Below are 22408 nucleotides of genomic sequence, written 5' to 3'. Positions count from 1 at the left end.
GGAACACAATGTTCATCCATAGCTTCATACACAGTGTGTTCTTCAGAAACACGAGCTACAACAACATGACCTTACAGCATCTCCAAGCACAGAGACACAGGCAGTCAGGCACAGAAAGCAGATTGACCCCCCCCCCCCCCCCCCACACACACACACACACAGAGAGAAAGAAACAGTAGCCTCAGATGAGGAAACTCAAGAGAGTCATTCTTCATGACTCACTGCACAGTGTTGTCAGGTTGTTACTCTTTTCCAACTCTAGAAAGACATGACTTGAGGCAACACCTTCATATGCCTAATTCCTTTCACTGTGTTGGCTCTAGGACAACTTCCAGCAGCAAATGAGGACTGTGATAGAATCTCATATTTCTCCACACTGAAGGATTCAGTCTTCTAAGCACCTCACTCTGCCCAAAGTAGCTGTGATGGAACTAATCCTATTGACTTCAGAGTGACTATTCCGGAGTCACTGATTTGACAACTGTAATTGAACGTTGCTGCCTGAAGGCTTTTGTGTTAAGTTCTTGACTGATTATGTTTAGCAGGACGATTTATATACCAGCTGAGCTGCGGTAACAGCACTCAAGCCCACTGCACTTCAATGGGGTGGGGAGGTGTTGGAGTGATCAGAATATTAAGCGGCTTGCAGATAAGGTTGAGAAAATATGTGATGGGCAGGGAAAGTGGGAAGGGGCGGGACCATGGCACACTCCCCATTTGTTTCCATCATCACTTAACAGGCCCACACTGTGAGCTCTCCCCCACCCCCAATGAGCAGGTGGTCAACCTGCTCCATGTCTTCTCCCACCTCAAGATGGTGGTTGTTGCAATAGTCCCTGCAGCTATATACCTGGACCTTCCATGCTCTTAAATAAACAATAATAATGGCCATAGCCATACTGTATTGTGCATGACAATAGCAAAAGAGCAAGAAGAGGAAGAGTGCCCCCCACCTGTCCAAATACAATGCACACCCACACACAAGGCAAACCTGTTACCTTGGGGAAGCACCAGTCTCCAGATTCCCTTTGATCCGCTCTCTCTTTTAGGAAGCTACCCGCCCCGCTGAGCTAACAAAGGGGCTGGCAGCTCAGAGCATCTTCCCTTGAAGCAGATCCCTACAATAATAGAGCGGGAGCTGCTGCTCTCAGCATCCCCCACTGCCCCTCCATGCACGTCACCCTCCTTAGCCTTTTATGAGCCTCATCCAAGATGCTGCTGCGCTCCCAGTTCACCCTCCTCCCCACAACACACATGTACCAGAATAAAATAAAGCCTCTTCACCCAGAGAGGGACCCCTTTTGACGTCTGCGAGATCAAGGATCACGCCTCTGAAGAAGCAACCAGTTTCCCTCCTCTCTCTCAAACACACACAGGATGCTCCTGAAATCCTTGGTGTCGAATGGGGATGTGGGCATTGGCAATGGACCTCTGACTGAAGCTTCTCCTCCCATAATATATAGTATGTATAGCATCACTCACACACACACACACACATACTTGAAATGATGCAAAAGAAATGTGTGTGTGTGTGTGTGTGTGCAATATATATATATATATACACCTCTTCACCCTAAGCTGGACACACACCCCTTGAACAAAGATGAAGTGGAGCAGAGCACCTAGAAGCCAAGGTGTTGCATGCAGCCCAAGCGCCCAGCAATGAGATGCAGGAAAGAGGAGCAGTAATGGGGTGAAGAAAGCAGAGGCAAGATATGGGGTGGGGGTAAGTGGGCACGAGGAAGGAGGGGGCTCCCTTGCAAACGGGTGGGGCTGTGGGTGTGGGCTTCCCTCTGCCCTAGAGCGAAGATGCAGCGGCAAAAAAAGGCAGCAAAGAAAGCATGCAGCATTTTTCCTCCTCCTCCTCCTCCTCCTCCTCCTTTGCTTTCTCCCTCTCTTTTCCAAGCCAGCCACAGACGCGCCATTGCAACGAGTACTCACTTCTTATGTACAGACCCGGTGCCCTCTCCTCGCTTCACGGGCAGGCATTTTTTCAGGGCTTGGGGGAGGCAGAGTTTAGGAGCAAAAAGAAAAAAGGGGGGTGGGGGGGGTTTAAAAATGGGTCCTGGTGGAAATTGGGATGGGGTGGGGAGGTAGGGGAGGGGAGAGAGAGAGAGAAAGAGGAGAGGAAAGAAAAGAGAGCGAGCAACGCGTGGGTCTGAAAAGGCACCGCACGGATGGAAAGAGAGAGGGAGAGAGAGGCACGGGCAGGAGCGCAAGCGCAAGCGCGCACCCACCGAAGGAACACACACAAAAAGAGGGAGGGAGAGAGGGAGAGGGAGCTGTGCCTCTCTCTCTCTCTCTGTGTGTGTGTGTGTGTGTGTGTGTAAGAGAGAGAGAGAGAGAGAGAGAAAGGAAGAGGGAGGAGGGAAGGTGGCACCTCGTGCGTGCGTCTTGTGCCAAGTCTGGGTGGCTGTGCAAAGCTCCACTCAAGGTGTGGATGTGTCCGCCTGTGTCAAAGTGAGTGTGCCTCTGTGTGTGTGTGTCTGGGGGGACTCCCTTGGCCTCTCCCACTCCTCCTCCTCCCCTTCTTCTTCTTCTCCCCTCCTTCCCTGTCCCCCTCCTCAGGTGCTGAGCTGGCTTTGCAGACGTGCATGAGACGCGCTCTCCAAAAAGGGAACCAGGTCTGCTGCTGTTGGCAAGGCTGTCTCCACCGAGCAGGCAGACTTTCTTCTCTCTCTCCTGTTTTCCCCTTCCCACCTGCAGAAGCTATGTGGGATTGGGTTGATGTAAGTTTGTCGGGCAGTATGTTCCAGAAGCATTCTCTCCTGACGTTTCACCTGCATCTATCAGGCATCCTCAGATGTTGTGAGGTCTGTTGAAAACTAGGAAAATTGGGTTTATATATCTGTGGAATGTCCAGGGTGGGAGAAAGAACTCTTGTCTAGCTGTGAATGTTTCAATTGGCCACCTTGAAAACAGGGGAACTCCAGACAAGAAACAATCACGGACAGCAAATCACCTCTCAACAAAGGATTCCCCCAGGCAGTAAGAATCCACACATTGAAAACTGCTAGGCCATTAAATTCTTATCAAGGTGGCTAATTGAAACATTCACATGTACCTCCAACAGACAAGAGTTCTGAGTTGTTCTGTGTTTGTATGGCCATGTTCCAGAAGCATTTTCTTCTGACGTCTGATGTGGCAGGCATCCTCAGAAGTTGTGAGGTCTGTTGGAAAACTAGGAAAATGTGGTTTCTATATCTGTGGAATGTCCAGGATGGGAGAATGAACTCTTGAACACAGTCCAATGGATACTCCACCACAGACATCAGAAGAGCTGCAAGACTGAGAACATTACAGGAGAGTCAAGACAAAGATCCACCCAGAAGAGAAGTGTTCTTACCATACATCAAGAGAACCACTGACCACATAGGGAAGCGAATGAGAAAACACAACCTACAAACTATCTGTTGTTGTTCATTCGTTCAGATCATTCTTCGTGATCTCATGGACCATCCCACGCCAGAGCTCCCTCTTGGCCATCACCACCCCCAGCTCCTTCAAGGTCAATCCAGTCACTTCAAGGAAACCATCCATCCATCTTGACCTTGTCGGCCCCTCTTCCTTTTTCCTTCCATTTTCCCCAGCATAATTGTCTTCTCTAAGCTTTCCTTTCTTCTCATGATGTGGCCAAAGTACTTCATCTTGGCTGCTACTATCCTTCCCTCCAATGAGTAGTCGGGCTTTATTTCCTGAAGTATGGACTGGTTGGAACTTCTGGCGGTCTAAGGCACTCTCAGAACTTTCCTCCAACACCACAGTTCAAAAGCATCTATCTTCCTTGGCTCAGCCTTCCCTATGGTCCAGCTCTCACATCCCTAGGTGACTATGGGGAATACCATTGCTTTAACTATGCGGATCTTCATTGCCAGTGTGATGTCTCTACTCTTCATTATCTACAAACTATCTACGAACTATCTACAGACCCACTAAGAAAATCCAACAAATGCTACATTCAGCAAGGACAAGAGGAATCCTCTCACCTTTGCAGGAGTCTACCATATACCGTGCAGCTGTGGACAAGTCTACATAAAAACCTCATCTCGGTGGTGGCCCCCCGGCTGTGGAACACCCTCCCTGTAGACATCAGACAGGTGCCCTCCCTTATGTCATTCCGCAGGAGCCTAAAGACTTGGTTATTTGAGAAGGCGTTTAACTAAGTGCTAAAACAATTGGTAATGACGACTGGAACGGAATATGGACTACGAGATTGGTTTATGATTCTACAATGAGACGGCGCGGATGATTTAGTGTAATTATTTGATTGTTGTATTATTGATAGTTGTTGATATTTCGTTGTGCTATTGCTTTATTGTAAACTGTGTTTTTATATGTTGTACACCGCCGTGAGTCGCCCTAGGGCTGAGAACGGCGGTCAACAAATGCAGTAAATAAATAAATAAATAAATAAATACCACCAAACGCAGCATTGCCCAAACACCTAAATCAAGGAACATGAAAGGTACTGCAGACTGATTCAACCAGAGAAGTCATCCATAGTAGAGCACTTGATGAACCACCCTAGACACAGCATATTATTTGAGAACACAGAAATGCTGGACCACTCTAAGAACTACTATATCAGACTACACAGAGAAGCCATTGAAATCCACTAGTATGTGGACATTCTCAACAGAAAGGAAGAAACCATGAAAATGAACAAAATATCTCTAATTGATAATTTAGTGGTTATAAAAGAATACCACAGTGTCTATTGGAAACACTTGAAAACTATGTCAACACACTTCGACAGAAATCACGCTCCATGGATAAACTTCAGTGGACACTCAGGAGTGCAAGACCACTCAGTCTTTCTTGCCCCATTGTGCTTCTTATGTATGTTTTTAAATGTTCAAGAATTGAAAACAACTTTTCATTTGTAGCTGTTGACACTGACCATGTTGCAGAAATCTGAAGGAGTTTCTTCACATTTGGAAAAACTTTCTGTCACAGACAAGATATGCTTCCAATGCATTTGTTGGTTTTTCTGCAGATGTAATCTTTTTCCGTTTTCTACACCATATGTCAAAATCTTCCATCAGTTTGTCAGTATCTTGAAGGCATTCGTTTTAAAGCTCTGTGCACTTGTTTGAGTTGGATTTTAAGTGGCTAGACTTAATAGAAAGGTACACTTGCAGATCCTGAGCTACTTCCTTGTATCTTGTAAAGCTTTCTTGAAGCTCACTGCAGAAAAAGTCCAGAAATGGGATGTACACATTTAGCCTATAATATTCCATTGGTGTTGATGAAGTTGTCTGGATGTTGCTTTTAAAAGCATGCCTTGAACAGATACAAGGAATCTTAACTTCTCCACCCATAGACCCCACCACTGATCTTGTTGTGACAAAGATCTCCTGAAATTCTTTCACAGTTTCTGTGTACATTTCCCAGGCTTTTTCTAAGAGACTGTCAACAAGTTGCAGGCTACACGAAATGACCATATCTACTCTTTGTAATGTTTTGCTAAGCTTAAGGGATGTATGGTACAAATTCAAGATTCAGAACAGCTAAATGAAGGTGTCCAGCTTGGGAAGAAGTTTCACTGTTGTATAGAGGGCTCTCTTTTAGTTTTTCAAGTGTTCTCACTACCATACTGTACGGTTCAACAAAACATTAAAAAATGTATCATGTCTCTCAACACAACAGGTTTCATAAAGTGGCAACAGGCTGTTTGCTCTTGATTCAGGACAACAGTCATATATTTTCTTCAACGTTTCCAGTCTGATGGATGGTGCTCTGAAGAAATTTCAAACAGATGATATTGTTCCTTGGCAGGTTCTGACAGGTGGAATGCTGCAAGTCTTTGAAAGGCTAGATTTAGTGAGTTAGCATTGCAGTGGATATAAACTTCTGCAATATAATTGGATACTTCTGCGATATAATTACCTGTGCTCCACTAATATGACCACTCATATTAGTAGCCCCATCATAAGCCCTGTTGTATATGCTTTTCTCCCTACACAAAATATTAAATACAGGAGCATGCAGAATTTGGTCTTAACCATGACCAAAAAAAATCATGCAGTATCACCCATGTACTGTAACTAATTGCTTTGCTTTGTTTCATTAAGCCAATTATAAACCTTATTTATGTGTGTATATTTTAATAGATAAAACATATAAATGGGTTGATTGTGAACATTTTAAAAAATTAATGCAAACAAAGAGAAAACAAACATCACATAAAAGCATGTGTTTGCAGGATAGTTTAATATAGGTTTTTCAGTGTTTCCTTTAATCTCTAGATTAAAAGATTGTGCCTAGCATCTAAAAGCAAAAAAGACACAGTTCTCTGGGAAGGATCTTTTATAACTTGCTCACCACCATATAATTTGGTCCTCCCTCAGCCCTCTTTAGCCCTTTAAAAGAGGTGACATTTGAAGAAGGATCTTTATTAGTGACCATAGTGTGCTGACAGGTTGGTAGGCATGGGAGCAGTTGGTCTTTCAGGTTAGATGCTATACACATACACTTGTAATAGAAAAATCAACAAGCATCACAGTGCATCACAGATTATAAATGATATAGATGGGAAAGGGTGCTATTTTTAAATAAATTACATCCATGAGGAAAATTGAAAGTTTTAGTCTCATTAATCAACACTTTCAAGCCACTTTTGGAGATACATGCTAGTAAATATGTAGCAAGGACTCAATTACTACCTTCATTATACACAATTGAGTCAATAGCTCATTGATGCTTCGGCCCTCAAATCTATTCAGATCTATAAGATCAATTGCTTATGGGCCACTACAATCTACATTTCCAATTAGTTTGATCCCTTTGACAGAGAAAGCAATATGCAAGTAAAATAAATAATTTAGGTTGCAGTCTTCCAATATGAGACACTAGAAGAGATTTCCCCAAGCTCTGGTCTCAGAGTATTTTTGGAGTGAATTTCCTATAATCTCAGTTATTTATGCTGGCTGCAGCTGATTGAATCTGTTTGCTCAATACATTTGGAGGATACCAGGAAAACATCTGACAAAGCCTGCCCTATGACATTCCCATTTGGGACAATAGTCTAGAGTAAGTTTTGTTAGATGTGTAGCCATAATTTACCTATAAGCTTTTGGCCCAAATACTACTTACTATTGAAAGGAACTGCAAAGCTCCACAATTTGTAGTACTGTCTTTAGATAAAAAGGGCATCACTACATATTTACATGACCTATTTCTCTTCCTCTGCAGTTTGGAAAATTTCATACATAAAACACCGTTCTCCTTTTCCCCTGAAAGGTTTGCTACAAATGGCCTTGTATAAACATTGCTTGTTCCTCCCATGAGGGGAAAAAACTCTTTCCCCTACAATTCTTATAAGGTTATGTGGAAAAAAGTGATATGAACGTTCTTCTATCTTGGGGTCAGTTGTAACACACATAAAGTATACATAAGTATAGTTTAGTTTTCCAGAAAAAGAGAGACAGTATCAGACACTTGTACAGATTTCAAGGAACTGCTAGAAAATTAGAGTTTAAGGATTAGAAACCAGAGTTTGCAAGATCTATGTAGGGCTGTTAATGACAGATCCCTGAGTCCTCTCTTTCTTACGAACCCCATAACTTGAAGCCAACCTGATGGCACATCACAACTACAAAGAATCTAATCTTCTGTCAATTCATATGGCGAATAAACATTTTGGAACATCCAAGAAATCACTAAAAACTATGAGTGCATCTACCCTACAGAATTAATACAGTTTGACACCACTTTAACTGCCACAATTCAATGCTGTGGCATACTGGGCACCAGCACTCTTTGGCAGTGATGGCCAAAGTCCTTGCAAAACTACAACCCCCATGATTTATACCATTGAGCCATGATATCAAAACTGCATTAATTCTACATTTTAGATACACCCATAGCAATACTCCAGTAGTTAATTCAAGGGCTGCAGTTACTTTCATTTCCCTCCCGCTATAAAGAATATAGATACCATTTCAAATCTCATTTAAGTGTCAATGACATTTGCAGCCTTTGAAAACAGGAAAGGTGGACTAACTCCATGGAAGTAATATGATCATGATGTCACAGAGCAAATTTGGGAAATTTTGTCATGCATACCTTCTATGTATGGTCCAATCTGGAGCTCTGATATAGCCATTATTTCTTCAGTGTTTTACTAAGAAGGACATCTTGTTCAGATACTAAGCTCCTTGGATTAAGATTAACAATATCATATTAGGCCCAGTGTAGTGTAATTGTTTGAAATAATATTAATCTGGAGACTATGGTTCAATTACCCTTTAAGCCATGGAAACTCACTCGAAGACCTTGTGCAAGTCATTATCTCTTAGCTTCAGAGGAAAGGAAAGAGGAACCCATTTGGAAGAAAGCCCTGTGATGGTCTAGATTCACCTTATGGTCACCATAAATTGGAAATGACTTGACGGCACATGACAACAAATACCACCAATATCTCAATTTCCTTACACAAATCTATTGCAGCTTCACATTTGAAAATCTGTAGATAGTTCCAGCTACCATATAAAAGGACACATCAAAAGTGAAGAGAAGGGAACTCAGATTATCAAGAAACTAGAACAACTTTCCCATGTTGTTGTGCACTGAAAAGTATTCAAAGTATTTACACTTCCCTTTATGTGCAAAAAAAGCAAATCATCCTTAACTACAGCAGAGGGGAGAGCAGTATTATTGACTAAAGTAATTATCACTTCCCACTTGTGTATCTTGGTCACAACATGCCAAATAATTTCTCAAGTATTGTTGTGAAGATTTTGTCATGCAACACCGATTTATAGGGGAAACACACTCCCATATGCCCATCTATTTTCTTAATTTTTACATGACTCTCAAATAGGCTGTTTATTTTTTTTTTCCTGAGCACATTTAACTGTCTAACGCCACTATGTCCAGTGAGTGGGAGTCATTTTAAATGTACAGTGTGTTTGTTGCCTTCATCAATATTGTCAAAGTAAAGTTCCTTTACTTCCTTGCAAGATTATTGTGGGATTCTTTTCTCCCTGTAGCAGGTTGCCTGCTCAAAAATTTCTCAACTACCTGAGGTATTCAGAAATATTCATGGTCTGATAGGATTATTTAGCTTCATTTAGCAGAATAAACTAGATTGGACTATGCTTTCTTGATCTAAAGAAACCCTTGATCATATGGTTATATTTTATGGTGGCTTCATACTAGCAAATCACACTTGCATTCACACAAGCCAAGTCACCTAAAGGATTTATGTGTGTGTGTGTGTGCACCTTCAATTTGCCTGACATCTTATGGTGACCCCATGAATTTCGTAGGCTTTTCTTAGGTAAGAAATGCTCAGGTGTGGTTTTGCCAGTTCCTTCTCTGAAATATAGCTTACAGCACCTGGTATTCAATTATAGTAAATGAAAATTGGTTTTGCGGCTTTCTGCAAAAGTAATGAAGCACACTGACCACTATTATAAAACCTTACTTGGACTCCAGTCATAAATTAAGACTGGGATTCTAAATGTATGTACAAAGGAACAATTTCCAGAAGGGCTTACTTTAATGTACATATCAAAAAGGTGACATAGATTTTAACAATCTATACAGATAATAAAAGTGAAAATATGTATGTGTGTATGTGACTGAGGTGTCCACTCACACAGTCAGGCTCCCACCTCCACAAACAGCTATAGCTCCCACTATGCAGAAGACACCAAAGCCCAATGGCATTGCAGCACCATTCCAGTGTCTCCCCAAAAACCATACTGGCCACCACCCAAGTGAAGGCTTTCCTACAGGGACAATTTCATACAGGGACAACTGAACATACTGCAGGGGTTTGGGGGAGACAGCAGTCAATCCGGCCGATGTTAGATCTGGACCAAACTTGGCATACAGACCCAACATGGCCATCTATGCATACAAGCAGGGTTTTTGGGTGATTGTGGATGTGGGAGTTGTAGCTCACCCTTATCCAGAGAGCACTGAACCCAGCTGATGCCGGATTTGAACCAAACCTAGCCACAACCCCAACATTACCACCTGTGCATGCAGGTGGTGTTAAGGGTGGTTGACCTTGGATCTAGGAGTTGTAGTTCACCCTTATCCAAAGAGCACAGAACCCAGCCAAAGACAGATCAGGACCAAACTTGGCACACAGAACTCTGGTGACCAACAGAACATGGAAGGGTTTTGGGGGGACTTGTGTGGGAGTTGTAGTTCACCCTGCATTCATAAAAAACAAAAGCAAAGACTGAGTTTTTCTCTAAGAAATAGCATGACATATGACCAAACTGATATTACCAAACTTCCCAAAACAAGCGATGTCTTTCTCAAGTAACCCAGGCATCACTAGGTCACAAAGCTAGACATTTAATAAAAGCACTGATATTCTTTGGCATTAAGTAAGACAATTTGAATTTGACTAATTGCTAAGCACTGCTATCATTCATTATTGACAATTCTACAGGAACAGTTAAGCTAAGGAATTGATTGCTAAGCAAAATGTACTCCCCACACATCACTTTTTTCCAAAATGGGACTCAAGGCAAGTCACGATATATTTATATTTCTAGTATTACTAAGATTCAAACCTTGGTCTCCAGAGTCCTAGACCAATCATCAAACCACTACGGTATGCTGGTTGTCATTGAACTATTAATATACACCAAATTATTTTTAAACTCAGATATCTAATTAAGCCTAGACATTTCTCCTTGTTTTTGTTATTGTATTTAATTTACAACACTTAGCCATAAGGAGAAAATTATATATCTCTATATCCTTTTTATTGGAAAAGTAGACAAGAGCTATATTAGCTGATTTCAGGAGGGTCTGATGACAGTTTTGAACTGAAGGTCTTTTATTGCTGAGAGCATTATGTCATCAATAAAGTTGAGGATCCTTTTACTGCAAAGACTGATAAAATAAAAATGTAAATGAGAGAATCTCATACAGTAGAAGGAGATGACGACAATCCAATAACAAATGGAAAAACTGAAGTAGATCCTTTAACACAGAACAGATAAGCAGAAATAGAATGCTAATGTTCTATGTTATCTTTTCTTTACAGAGGAATATCTTCAAAACAGTAATCATCATAATATAACAAATGAGGCTCATCCTACTGATAGAAAGCATTGCCTGTTTTACACTATAGACCAAACACAGCAGTTGGGGTGAGTGAGAACCCTTTACAATGGCTAATATAAAGTTATTTTGCTGCACTTGTTCTTAGCACTTTCATCACAATATTGTCGTAATAGTTTAGGGATGATAAAATAGAATACATTTTCAAATAGGAAATATTCATGCTAAATGGATGAAATAGAAGATCCAGTAGACTATTAATGTAAAGAAGTGCCTACTGTGAGAGATGTAAGAAAAAAATGGTTGACTTGTTAGCTAAACAAGTCTTTGTCCAACTAATGCTTGTTAAGCTAATGAGACAATTTGGGTTTGCAATGGGAAAATAGTTGTACAAGGTTTAAGAAACTGCTGGGAAAGATCATCCAGGAGCATGGGGCGGGATATTATCAGCATGCCGATGATACCCAAATATATTTCTGCATGACTTCAAAAACATTCTCAGCTAAGGATAGCATGTCTCCTCTGAATGAATGCTTGGAAGAGGTAATGAGCTGGATGAGAGAAAGCAAATGGAGACTGAATCCAGGCAAAACAGAGGTGCTTGCCATCAAGGGTCCTAATGTGTATCAGCCAGTTCTGGATGGGGGCTATACTCCCACTGAAATAGTATGTTCGGAGCTTGGAAGGGCATCTGGATCCGTCTTTCCAAATGTCAGCTCAGGTAGATGTGACCATCATGCATGCTGACAATCAGCTTCAACTGATATGCCAGTTGTGTCCCTTTCTAGTTGTGCCCCTTCCTAGATTTGGAAGATCTAAAGATGGTAGTGCACGCACTGGTATCCTCAAGGATAGATATCTGTGATGCACTTTACATTGGGCTACCTTTGTAAAACTTCTGCTGGTTCAAAATACGGCAGTCAGTTTGTTTATAGGAGGAGGAGATCCTTTGCACTTGAGTCAGACATATTCTGGTTACATACTGATATGCAAAACTTCTCAATGAAATATATTTATTTATTTATTTATTTTACTCTATTTGTATCCTGCCTTTCTCTACCCCAAAGGGGACTCAAGGAGATTTTACATATGGCAACTATTCAATACCTTTAAACAGCATAAAGTTAAAATACATTTAATGTACATTGAAACATATAAAACTTTGCAATCACTATTAAAATCACGCCACCCGCAATCATAATCTGTGGTTGCTCCAAAGGTGATAGGTTAACTGATGATTTAGAGATGATTGTGGGCTTTCCTGTGACACAAAGTGATGAGCCCTCAAGTCTGGGAAATTAGGGTCTGGGAAACGATGGTTCTCTCTGTGAAAACACTGGCTCAGAAAGTGCAGGACCTCAAGGCCAGTCAGAGGAGCCAGAAGTAGCAACAGCAAATAAGGAATTGAGTAAGGAGGGTTTCCAGGAGAAACCACCTGTAGCTATGAAGATCAACAATAGTCTTCGTTTACAAATCAGAGCTGAAAATAGATTGCGTCAGTCAGAAAGATTATGTGGGAAAGTTGGGGAGAAAATTCACAGGAGACTTAATGCTTTCATGGGTGTCCATTTAAAAAACAAGTTGTTTATCTCAAGGGCAGTTCAGGCAATGTTGTGTTAGAGTGAGAAGCTAAGCCTGAATTCTCTTGTTCCTGGCTGAAGTCAAGTCTTAGTTTTGGATTTTAATATCCTGGAAGTTTTCTATGTTCCTGTTCATGTACTCCTTTTGATGTTTTTACTAGTTATACCTTCTTGCTTGTGGACTGATGCTGTACCTGTGATTTCTGGCTATTCCTAGACTTTGTCACCTTTGGAACCTTATGAGACATTTGGATTATTGTTTGGTTAGCACCTGTTGCTAAACCTTTTTGGATTATATATCTCCCTTTCTTATTCCTGCTTTTTCCAATGTTTTATGTGTTTTACCTTTTGCTTATTTTCCTGGACTCTTGTGTGGTGTGGTGGTCATAGGTGTTTCCAGGCCTGGAGTGCAACACGGGTATTGAAATCAGGTAATCTTCCAATTGTGATTGAGTCACAATATCTAACAGTGAGCTGCCCGGGGATGCTGGGATTTACAATCCAACACCTGGAGTGATACAAGCTTCCCAGCTGTGTTGCAGTGCAAATCATTTCAAATTATATTAAATTAGGCTATTTTAGTTACATCTCATGTTCTCTCAAAAGCTAGGACTCAAGGAACATTACAAAATAAGAGAAACCCTAGTTTAAAAAACACATTCATAAAATGCATGTATACATAGAAAAATATGTTTAAATTAGCATTAAACTGACTAAATAATTAGAACCCCCTTAAAACAGCTCCATTAAAAAGGAAACAATAAAAGTCGTACAAGCCACTGAAACAGTCAGTTCCTAAAGGCTTGTTGAAATGAAAAGATCTTCACCTGATGATAAAATTACTGACCATAAAGAATTACTTATTTAAAGGATAACATTATCCAAACACTATCAATCAAGGGTAACAGAGTACAGTTTATTAATCTTTTCCTTGGTACCATTTTTCTTTGAGGAACTAGAGGGGGGTTAGAATGACATCTTTGTTTCAGTAAATTCTGTGAATGAGGAAAAGTATATAAAATATAAATGGATCAATTATCCAGTTACATTTTCTTACATTCCAGCATTTCAGACATTAAAACAACATTAAAATGTAACTGTGGTGGCAAAATTATTAATAAGGAAAAACAGATAAGCTAGGGCTGGTTTTCAGCAGCTTGCCTTTGCTTTAGCCATTGGGAAGGTAAAATTTCTCCTTCTCCCCTCTTTCCTGATGCAATAATTGAGTTCAAACCACTTTTGTACTTTCAACTCATTTTACAGCAACTTAAGTAAACCACGTAGAAAAGCAGAAAAGCAGCAGGAGGAGAGACAAACTGGTTATGATCTTTAAAGCCCTATACTGCTCAGGTCGAGGCTATTTGGTTGGTCACATCTCCTTGTATAAGCTTGCCCGAGCCCTGAGATCTTCAGAAGAAGCCCTTCTCTTGGTCCCACCTCCATCTCAAGCTTGGTTGGTGGGAACGAGAGAGAGGGCGTTCCTTCTCAGTGGCTGCCCCTCAACTCTGGAACTCCTTGCCCAGGGAAGCCAAATGGAATAGATGTAGATTAATCAGGACTGTCTCTGTCAAATCTGTACAGTGGGAGGGTATGCATTTAAAAGTTATTTTAAAACTGTTAAAAAGGTGATCTTATAAAGAGTTTTGTATTTCCTAGCAGTTACAAAAATAGCTCTGCCTGTGAAATGGAAAATCCTAAGGGAAATTCCAAATAATCAATTCCTAGCTCAATGAAATTTCTCCTGTTATTCTTTTTAATGCATAGGCTCGAGAGTGTTTTCACAGCTCTGTTGGAAACAACTGTCTTCTAAGCACTAAAAAAAACCCACTCAATACTTTAAAAGCAAGGAAGTGTTATTTTTTCCATTAGCTGGTATGCTGAATGCTGTGTGCATGTAATATGCAATCTTTTAAAAATCTCTTGTACCTCTAAATTTCTTCATTAGATGCTGAATACCCCATTGCCATAACACATGGGACAGTCCAGTTTTTTTTCAAAAGAAAAGCAACTTCAGCAGGGGTGACCATCCCAATACTCCATACAACAACAATGCTTTTTTTTTTTTCTTTCCCTTTAAAATATCCATTTGAGTAAAGGGGCTGCATATTTTGTCTTTCAAGTGTTGTGTGTTCTTTTACAGGATACACAAGAGCACTGTTAACCTTCTCTTGAATCATGACACTTCAAGATATGATATTAGTATTGCTTCTAGACTACCATGGAAATTGAAGGGTCAGTGGGAAATAGTGTTGGAAGATCTGTCACTTCCAAAATCAATGGCTAGGCCCAGAAGCCCAGAAGGGAGAGAAGAAAAGGCAGTATCTTCTTAGATTCATCACTTCCTTCACTGCCATCCCCTTTTCTTTTTGTATCACATCTTAATTAGATTATAAACCTGAAGACAAGGGAAAGTATTTAATGTTATCTTACTTTTAAAGCACCATGTATAGGGTTGGCAGTAAATAAATAAACAAAATGATGGATATGATAACTGAATCCATCCACATAAATATGAGAGTGATGTGACATTCTTTTCCCAGATAACATATAGTGCTCTTAGTGAGAAAAATCAAGCTCTTCTCCTCTCCTCTCCTCTCCTCCCTTTCCTTCTCCTCCTGCTCTCTGTCCCTCATCCTGCATCACATCACCTTGCCGTTTTCTTTATACAGGCATGCTGGAGACACATTGTCTGGCTTTAACTTCTCATTTTTAATATCTGGATTTCTACATTGGTCTGATGAAGTCTGGAGTGTGCTATTCTGGTCCTGAGCCAAATTAAACCAACCTGATTCAGTCCTGAGCTGGTATAAATCATCCTAATTTGCTCAGTTATTGGAGATTCATACAAATGGGTTGCCCCAGTCTGAAGTGAATGCGTGTTGGGCTATTATTGTCCATGTCAGAAACAGACATTGAGATGTTGCCTTAAAAAGGAGGAGGATAATAACCCGTCCATGAATGAGCAGAGGTAGAATGATGCTCAATAGCTCATTATATTCATCTGTCTTTTTAAAAAGTATCTTACCAAACTCTTGTTCTGACATTGACAATAGCAGAAGCACTGGAGCCATATATAGTTGGGGACACTACACTGTTCTGTCCTCTTCAAAATAACACACTGTTCCTGGATTAACAAACAAACAAAAAAGGAGAAATGGAGAAAATGCAGGAAGACAGACAAATGAGTGACACTAATCTGACACTAATCCTCCCCACACACTTGTTGCCAATTTTAAGTGAAGGGTGAGTACACCTCCAAGAACTCCTAGTCAACATAGCTGGCTGGGAGATTCTAGTAGTTTTAATCCAAAGAAACAACAACTCTGGAAAATGAGGCACAGCAATTCTACCCTTGTTGTGAAGTGTGAATTTTAGAGCCAATATAACAATTGTGATTGTTATATTGATGTTTAATCGTTGATGATGCTACTGTTTTTAACTGTCTCATATTCGTTTTGTGATGTTTTTGCATTGAATTTTGCTGAGTTAACCACTTTGAGTCACCTGAGGGCTGAGAAAAGCGGTATATAAATGAAGTAAATAAATAAATAAATAAATTTTAAATCTACAGTTATGTATAATTATAGATGGGTGTTTAGAGGGGAAAGTATATAGAGTGGCATGGCTGGGGGAATGGTGGCCAGCTTGGCTCACTCTGAGCCGGGTTGCCATGGAGGAGAGGGTGGAGCCGGCTGCCACTTGGCAGGGCAGCCATTTTGGAGCAGTTGGTCTGTAGTCAGTGAACTACAGGGAAGACTGGTTTTGTTGTGTGTTGAGAACCAGAAAGGTAGTCTGTAGTCTAAGAACTACAGGGAAAGGCTGATTCTACTGTGTTGAGAATCAGGAGGGTTTAGGCTTTTAGCCTGTGAGGTTTAGATAGGTCAAGTTGACTTATTTAGATGAGTGGTTAGTGTATGAGTAAAAAGGGTGAGAAAAAACCCTAATAAGACTCCTTACTGCAACAGAAATAACATAAGGAAGAATAAGCTTGTACCTGAGGCAATCTGTTAAGGAAAGAAACACATTTTAAAGGAAAATAAGTTTAAAACTTGTTTAATGGAAGGAATAGTCCTCTCAAGAGTTGTTTTATGAAATGTTTCCAACAAACGTTGTGGTATACTTTTGTAAACATAAATTACCAATTAAGAGTCATTTTCAGTTTTTTAAGACTTGAAACTTTGTAACTGAAATACAAATTTGATTTAATTAAGTCTATATAAAAATATAGAATGAGTCATAGAATTTGAATTATTTTGTGTTATGGACCTACTCTTCACAATTTGCTAAAAATTGTTTCCACCCCCTCCCCCCATTTTTTTCTGGCTACAGGTGGCCATCCAACCTTTCTCTGCAAAGGAGACTGCTACATATTTCAAGACAGAATATTCCAATGTCAAACAGCTCTTAAGGTCAGGAAATTCTTTCAAATTTTTAAGTGAAGTCTCATTTTCTGTAGTATTAATCTTGCACAGAGGAAAGCAATGGCAAACTTCTTCTGAAAAATTTGACCAAGAAAATCCAATGATAGGGTTGCAAGAAATCAGAGTTTATATGAAGGTGAATAGCAAAAACACATACTTAGATCTTTATTCAGCTCACAAATATTTTATCCTTGGATGTTTAGAAAAAAGGAGTTACAGCTGATCTTTTTGTCCAAAAGACATGGTGACTCTCCTTAAGCAAGAAACATGAATCAATGGATGCTACTTTGGTTATGGATTTGTTGTGTGGCAGAAAAAAAAACCCCTTATTACTATTTTGAATTTATATTATCTCCTTGAAGGAGAGCTAATGGTACACTGGCCCAATTCCAAAAACAGTGCTAATGTTCTTTTGTAATTAACTTTTCTGTTTCCTTTTTCAGGCTTTTCCTAATGTTGTCTGAGTTCAGAATACAAGGCTGAGAGCTTGAGCACCAAAATACTTATTCCCATCAGCTCCCACCTAATACTGCAAAGGTTGTATATGAATACATTATGGTGGCGATTGTTTGCTGTTTTTATTGTTGTTAAAGTTTCACCTTGATCATAGAAATCAGAGGGGAAGAAGCAGAGTCTAGTGTTCAAGAAAGTTAGAGATTACATGGTAGATACAGCATTTTACATGGTATATGTGCTATCACTTGTCTTCCTCCATTTGTTTTTGTTCTAGCAAAGTTTTATCCCCTTTTAACTTTTGGAAGACCTTTAAAAAAATGTTAAAACTGATCAGAAAGAGCACTTGTGGGCAACGGTGTTTCTGTTGGCAAGAGATACCCGGGGGAGAAACATTATAGCCTTCCTGTCTTACAGAAACATCCTCTCAAATGTTTTCCTAACTTCTTTCCATCACAATGTAGCCAAAGCAATCCACTCCACTGAAGCCAAGAGACCCCCATTGGCTCTACCATTTCTGCTTCATTCCAGCTAATTATCCTAAGTGATACTATGTAAGAATCAGTGCAGGGTTTTACTTCTCTTCCTCTTATTTTCTCATACCTTTCCCACCTCTTACATTGGATATTTCAGATGTCTCTACTAATCTGAGAAAGATTATCTTGCTTGTATTGATACTATGAACTCACTTGGGGAATTTTCAGCTGGAAAGCAGATCCATTTCTTTAATTACATAATTGCCAATTTTCCAATATAGGATTTTTTTTTAAAAAGCTTTTATAAATGTCTCTACATTAGCAATATAAAATGTCTTTGCATATATATACTGCAAATTCAATGTGATTTGGCTCTACTTTAACTTCAATGGCTCAATGCTATGGAATAATGGGAATTGTAGTTTTACAAGGTCTTTAACCTCCTCTACCAAATAATGCCGGTGCCTCACCAAATTACAATTCCCATGATGTCATAGCATTGAGCCATGGCAGCTACAGTGCCCAACTGAATTCATTCTGCAGTATAGATGCACTCTTTACCTTTAATGGACACTTTTGCCTCCTTTCTGTATGGGACAAGATAAGACTATTTTTAGATTTTATTTTATTGTATAAATACAATAAACCCAAGAACCATAAAGAATCAGAATCAGTTCTGGCAATTGGTGTTTCCTTTTACATTTTAGAGAGATTACTAACTTGAAAAATCGATGCAGCTTCACAGATTAACACATGAATAATATGACAATGCCCCTTTTAAAATTTGAGCTTCAGGCTTGGATTGTACAGACAATCTGCATTTGAACAATGGAAAGAAAGTTGAAGGTTTCTCTTTGAAATAACTATTATTGCTTTGTACAATTATTACATCTAACAGACCACTTTTCATCCAAAGCAGGATTCTAAGGCTGTTTACTACACAGAACCATTATAAAATAATTAAAACAATTAGAATGAAGCCATAAAAAGGATATAAGCACAAAATAGCAGGAACAATAGCAGCCACTGGTAGCTGAATGTACATAGAAACCAAAGGTGTAGCTACACTGTGGACTGAAATGCCCTGCTTGATTTACTGGGCAGGGAGGTTGTGACAGCTGGCACACTTCACCTGCCATCCTCTTTTCTGGGTTCTCCTTCCCAGGAGCTTCCGCGCCCTGTGCTTTTTGGCACACTCAGACAGACAGCCAATCAGGGGTTTGCTCCAGCCTGAACCCAGATCAGCTGCACGCGCCCCCTGCTTTGTTTGACCCCACTTTAACTGCCATGACTCAATGCTATGAAATCATAGGAGCTGTAGCTTTAGAGTGTCTTTAGCCTTCTCTGCAAATAGTGCTGGTGCCTCATCTAACTTTGGTGGAAGACGAAGGAAGGAGAAGTGGCATTGCCTAAAGCCAAGGTGAGTAGCTAACCATATAAATGATAAAACTAATTACTTATTACAAGAATTGGAGAAACTGAACTTGCTACTCTGACATCATACCCATGTTTTTCATTTATCTATCTTATCATTCACTGTTTGTGTTATCCAACAGTGTCTGTACATTCCATGTTACAAAGTTCATTTTTCTTTTTTGATCACAAGGTGGTGACCTCTTTGGATGCAGCAATCCAGTCAGGGCTGAGAGAAGCAGACTATGTTTAGGGCATCTTTTCTAGGTCTCTCCTCATATGGGGTGAGCAGAGTGGATCCTAAAAAGGGCTGCTCAGTTGTGGATACAGCTGCCGGACTACTCAACTGCCTCGGACTTTGAGGTAGCATGACCGAATCCATATCCACAGCCCATGTGCCAGTCTGTGACAAGGGGCTTCTAGATTTCACAGTCCTGTCCCCATTGCCACTTACTGATCACATGGGACTTTTGTTGGTTTAGTTTTATTTTTTCATTGAAGATGCCTGTGTGTGAGGTTTTTTTAATGTGTGGAGGTCAGTGCACAGCCAATCAACACACGGTCTTCTGAGAATGAGGGTCTCATCCAGTGGCATGGTTAACATGATGTTGGTGGCTTCTCATCTGTTGCAGCCTTCTTCCACCTTCACAGCTGTTGCAACATGTATCATGTTGTCGTCTGCCTCCTCTGCTGTTGAGGTCTTCATATTGTAATGTTCTTGGTCTGAATCTTCCCCTGCAGCTCTTCTTGGGAGTGCATGACTCCAACAGTTAAACTGGTAGATTCATTGGAACATGCAAGCCCTCTCACCACAATGTGCCAATCCCCTGTGGCCCCTCCTGGGACTGCATGACTCCAGTGGTTACGCCTGCAGAGTGATAATCTGTGTTTCTCAGAATGCTGTATTGATAATAAAGGAGATATATATATATATATTCATTCATTCATTCTGAGTAGTACTCATGGATAGTCCTGCCCTCCATTATATTGTCCACTCAAACCAACCAAGTTGACTTGCCATTATTGGTACTTCTTATGGCAGCAACGGCCACAACTAGACTATGCAATGTATGGAGAAGCTTTTCTTCCTATAATATGTACTGAATTTCTCATTATTGAGCTTCCACCATTCGTTCCAGCAATGGGGTCTCCAGGGGGTGTGGGAGCCATGGATTGCACCATCAAATGGGATTATTCTAAAATGACTGTCGTATCAAATTTCTATGCAAGTACTTATGCAGAAATATATTGTTTTTCTATAGTTAAAAATCACTGTAGTTTACATGCACTATGTCAAATAGTGCTAATTTACTTGCTAATTACAGTGATGCTCCAAATCACTTGGTTTCATCTGTATGCACTACAAGCACAGACAGTTGTTTTCAATGTTGCTTTTAAAAATAGTTGCTGATTTTGACAAATCTAATATTTTAGCTGCAATATTGTGGCACGGTCTGGTATGGAAAGAGCTGCGGGAAGGGGGGTGACATCAGAAATTACTGGCCACTGCATTCCACTTTTGTGCATTTTGAGTTATGTTATAAGAGAAGCAGGAACATTTCTCTTTATGCACTTGATTGCAACCATGCATAATTTTGTGCACAATTACCCCCCCCCCCAAATGCTGAAGTTCCTCATTTTTATGTTTATTTTACTTGATTATTTTACCTTTCCTTTCTGTACCTTTTATAGATTTACAAACTTGTAATAAGACTCTAGCAGTTTTATTTTCAGTTCCTTTCCTAACAACAACAACAACTACTACTACTACTACTACTACTTTATATGTGTACCTCGCCTCCATCTCCCTGAAGGAACTTGGGCCGGCTTACATGGGGACATTTCCTAATCATCTCCAGGAAGGAATTTGTCTTTTTCATAACATTGGATCAAAGTTTTCATTGAATTAACAAGGACAACTCCAAACTGTTTGCTGGTCATCCACCGTGAAATAGATTCTATCAGCATAGGTGTGCAATTAGGTTTGTATATTGCTTCTTCTCCCCCTGCCCTTCCCAAATTGCAGCACTTTATTTCAAACCATGCAAATAACAAGTTTTAAATAAGTGATAACAAATAACAAATTTGTATTTTGCGGTAACTACAGTAATAACCAGGGAGTATTACAAGGGTAGCACAAAGGAGGTGTAATATCACTCAATCCTTTTATGCTTTAGCAATAAGTGTTTTAGCACTTTTATAGTTACAGCATGTGGGCTGCCTCACTTATGTGTGTTTAGTACCACAGGTTTATAGCTCAAAATATCATGATGCTTTAAAAACCTATTTACTTACTTTTGAATAACAAGAAAAGAATGTGCTCCTTTAAAACACTTGTAACTGCAATGAGTCCTTGGCATCTTCAAGTGTTTAGTTGACCATCCACATGCTCAAATTCCATTATTTATATACATATATAAGCTGTGGATGGTTGAATCCATGAATGCAGAATCTGTGAATATGGACGGTCGACAGTATAATGGTGTTGAACTGTTGCATTGATTTTTCATCATGTGGGCAGGTAAATGCCAAATTTCCACCTGAACTTTAGTCTGCCCTTGATCCCAGACACTTTAGGTATGTAAATATCTGAATTACAACTTTCCTGTCTGTATGGAAAGACAGTAAGGTTGGCCTACTTTTGAAGATTGATTTAGCTACTACTGACTTAATGTTTATGATGAAATTGAATACTTGGCAAGAACAGTTCAATGTAAGGTACAGAGCATCTTATAGGAATAAGAAATAACCTTATAATTGCACATGTTTCTAACTGAAAGGGAAAGGTCTTCCAGAAGTGGATTGTTTGTGAATGAATATACATGTCTAACTATAAAAAGTGAACACTTTCATTACCAAAACCTGGAATTTGTGCAGAGTATGTATGTATGTATGTATGTATATCAGCAACCACAACAAGTAGAAAGCTGAATAAAAGTATCATAAAATAGTTGCTATGAATCGGTGGATGAAGTTTGCATATGAGAGAAAATGAAATGGACAGATTTGCCCCATGACTGAAAATTTTGTC

General features: G+C 39.9%; 1 protein-coding gene across 5 annotated transcripts in view; it reads right to left on the bottom strand.

Moving 5' to 3' along the window:
* KCNK2 (potassium two pore domain channel subfamily K member 2) overlaps nt 1-22408 on the bottom strand; it is a 161389-nt gene that overhangs the window by 111901 nt on the left and 27080 nt on the right. The window contains exon 1 of one of the 5 annotated variants that reach the window (XM_060754276.2): nt 1942-2523. The exons of 2 other annotated variants lie outside the window; for them this stretch is intronic. In XM_060754276.2, the coding sequence (XP_060610259.2) occupies nt 1942 (1 nt within the window). In that variant the 5' untranslated portion in view covers nt 1943-2523. Of the gene's footprint in view, nt 1-222; nt 280-998; nt 1238-1941; nt 2524-22408 lie in introns of those variants that run through there. 2 more of the 5 variants (XM_060754278.2, XM_060754277.2) reach the window with 2 other exon arrangements.

This window comes from Anolis sagrei, chromosome 1, assembly GCF_037176765.1.
Source record: "Anolis sagrei isolate rAnoSag1 chromosome 1, rAnoSag1.mat, whole genome shotgun sequence".
Taxonomy (NCBI): domain Eukaryota; kingdom Metazoa; phylum Chordata; class Lepidosauria; order Squamata; family Dactyloidae; genus Anolis; species Anolis sagrei.
The sequence above is the reverse complement of the archived record's forward strand: the minus strand, read 5'-3'. Positions and strand labels throughout refer to the sequence as shown.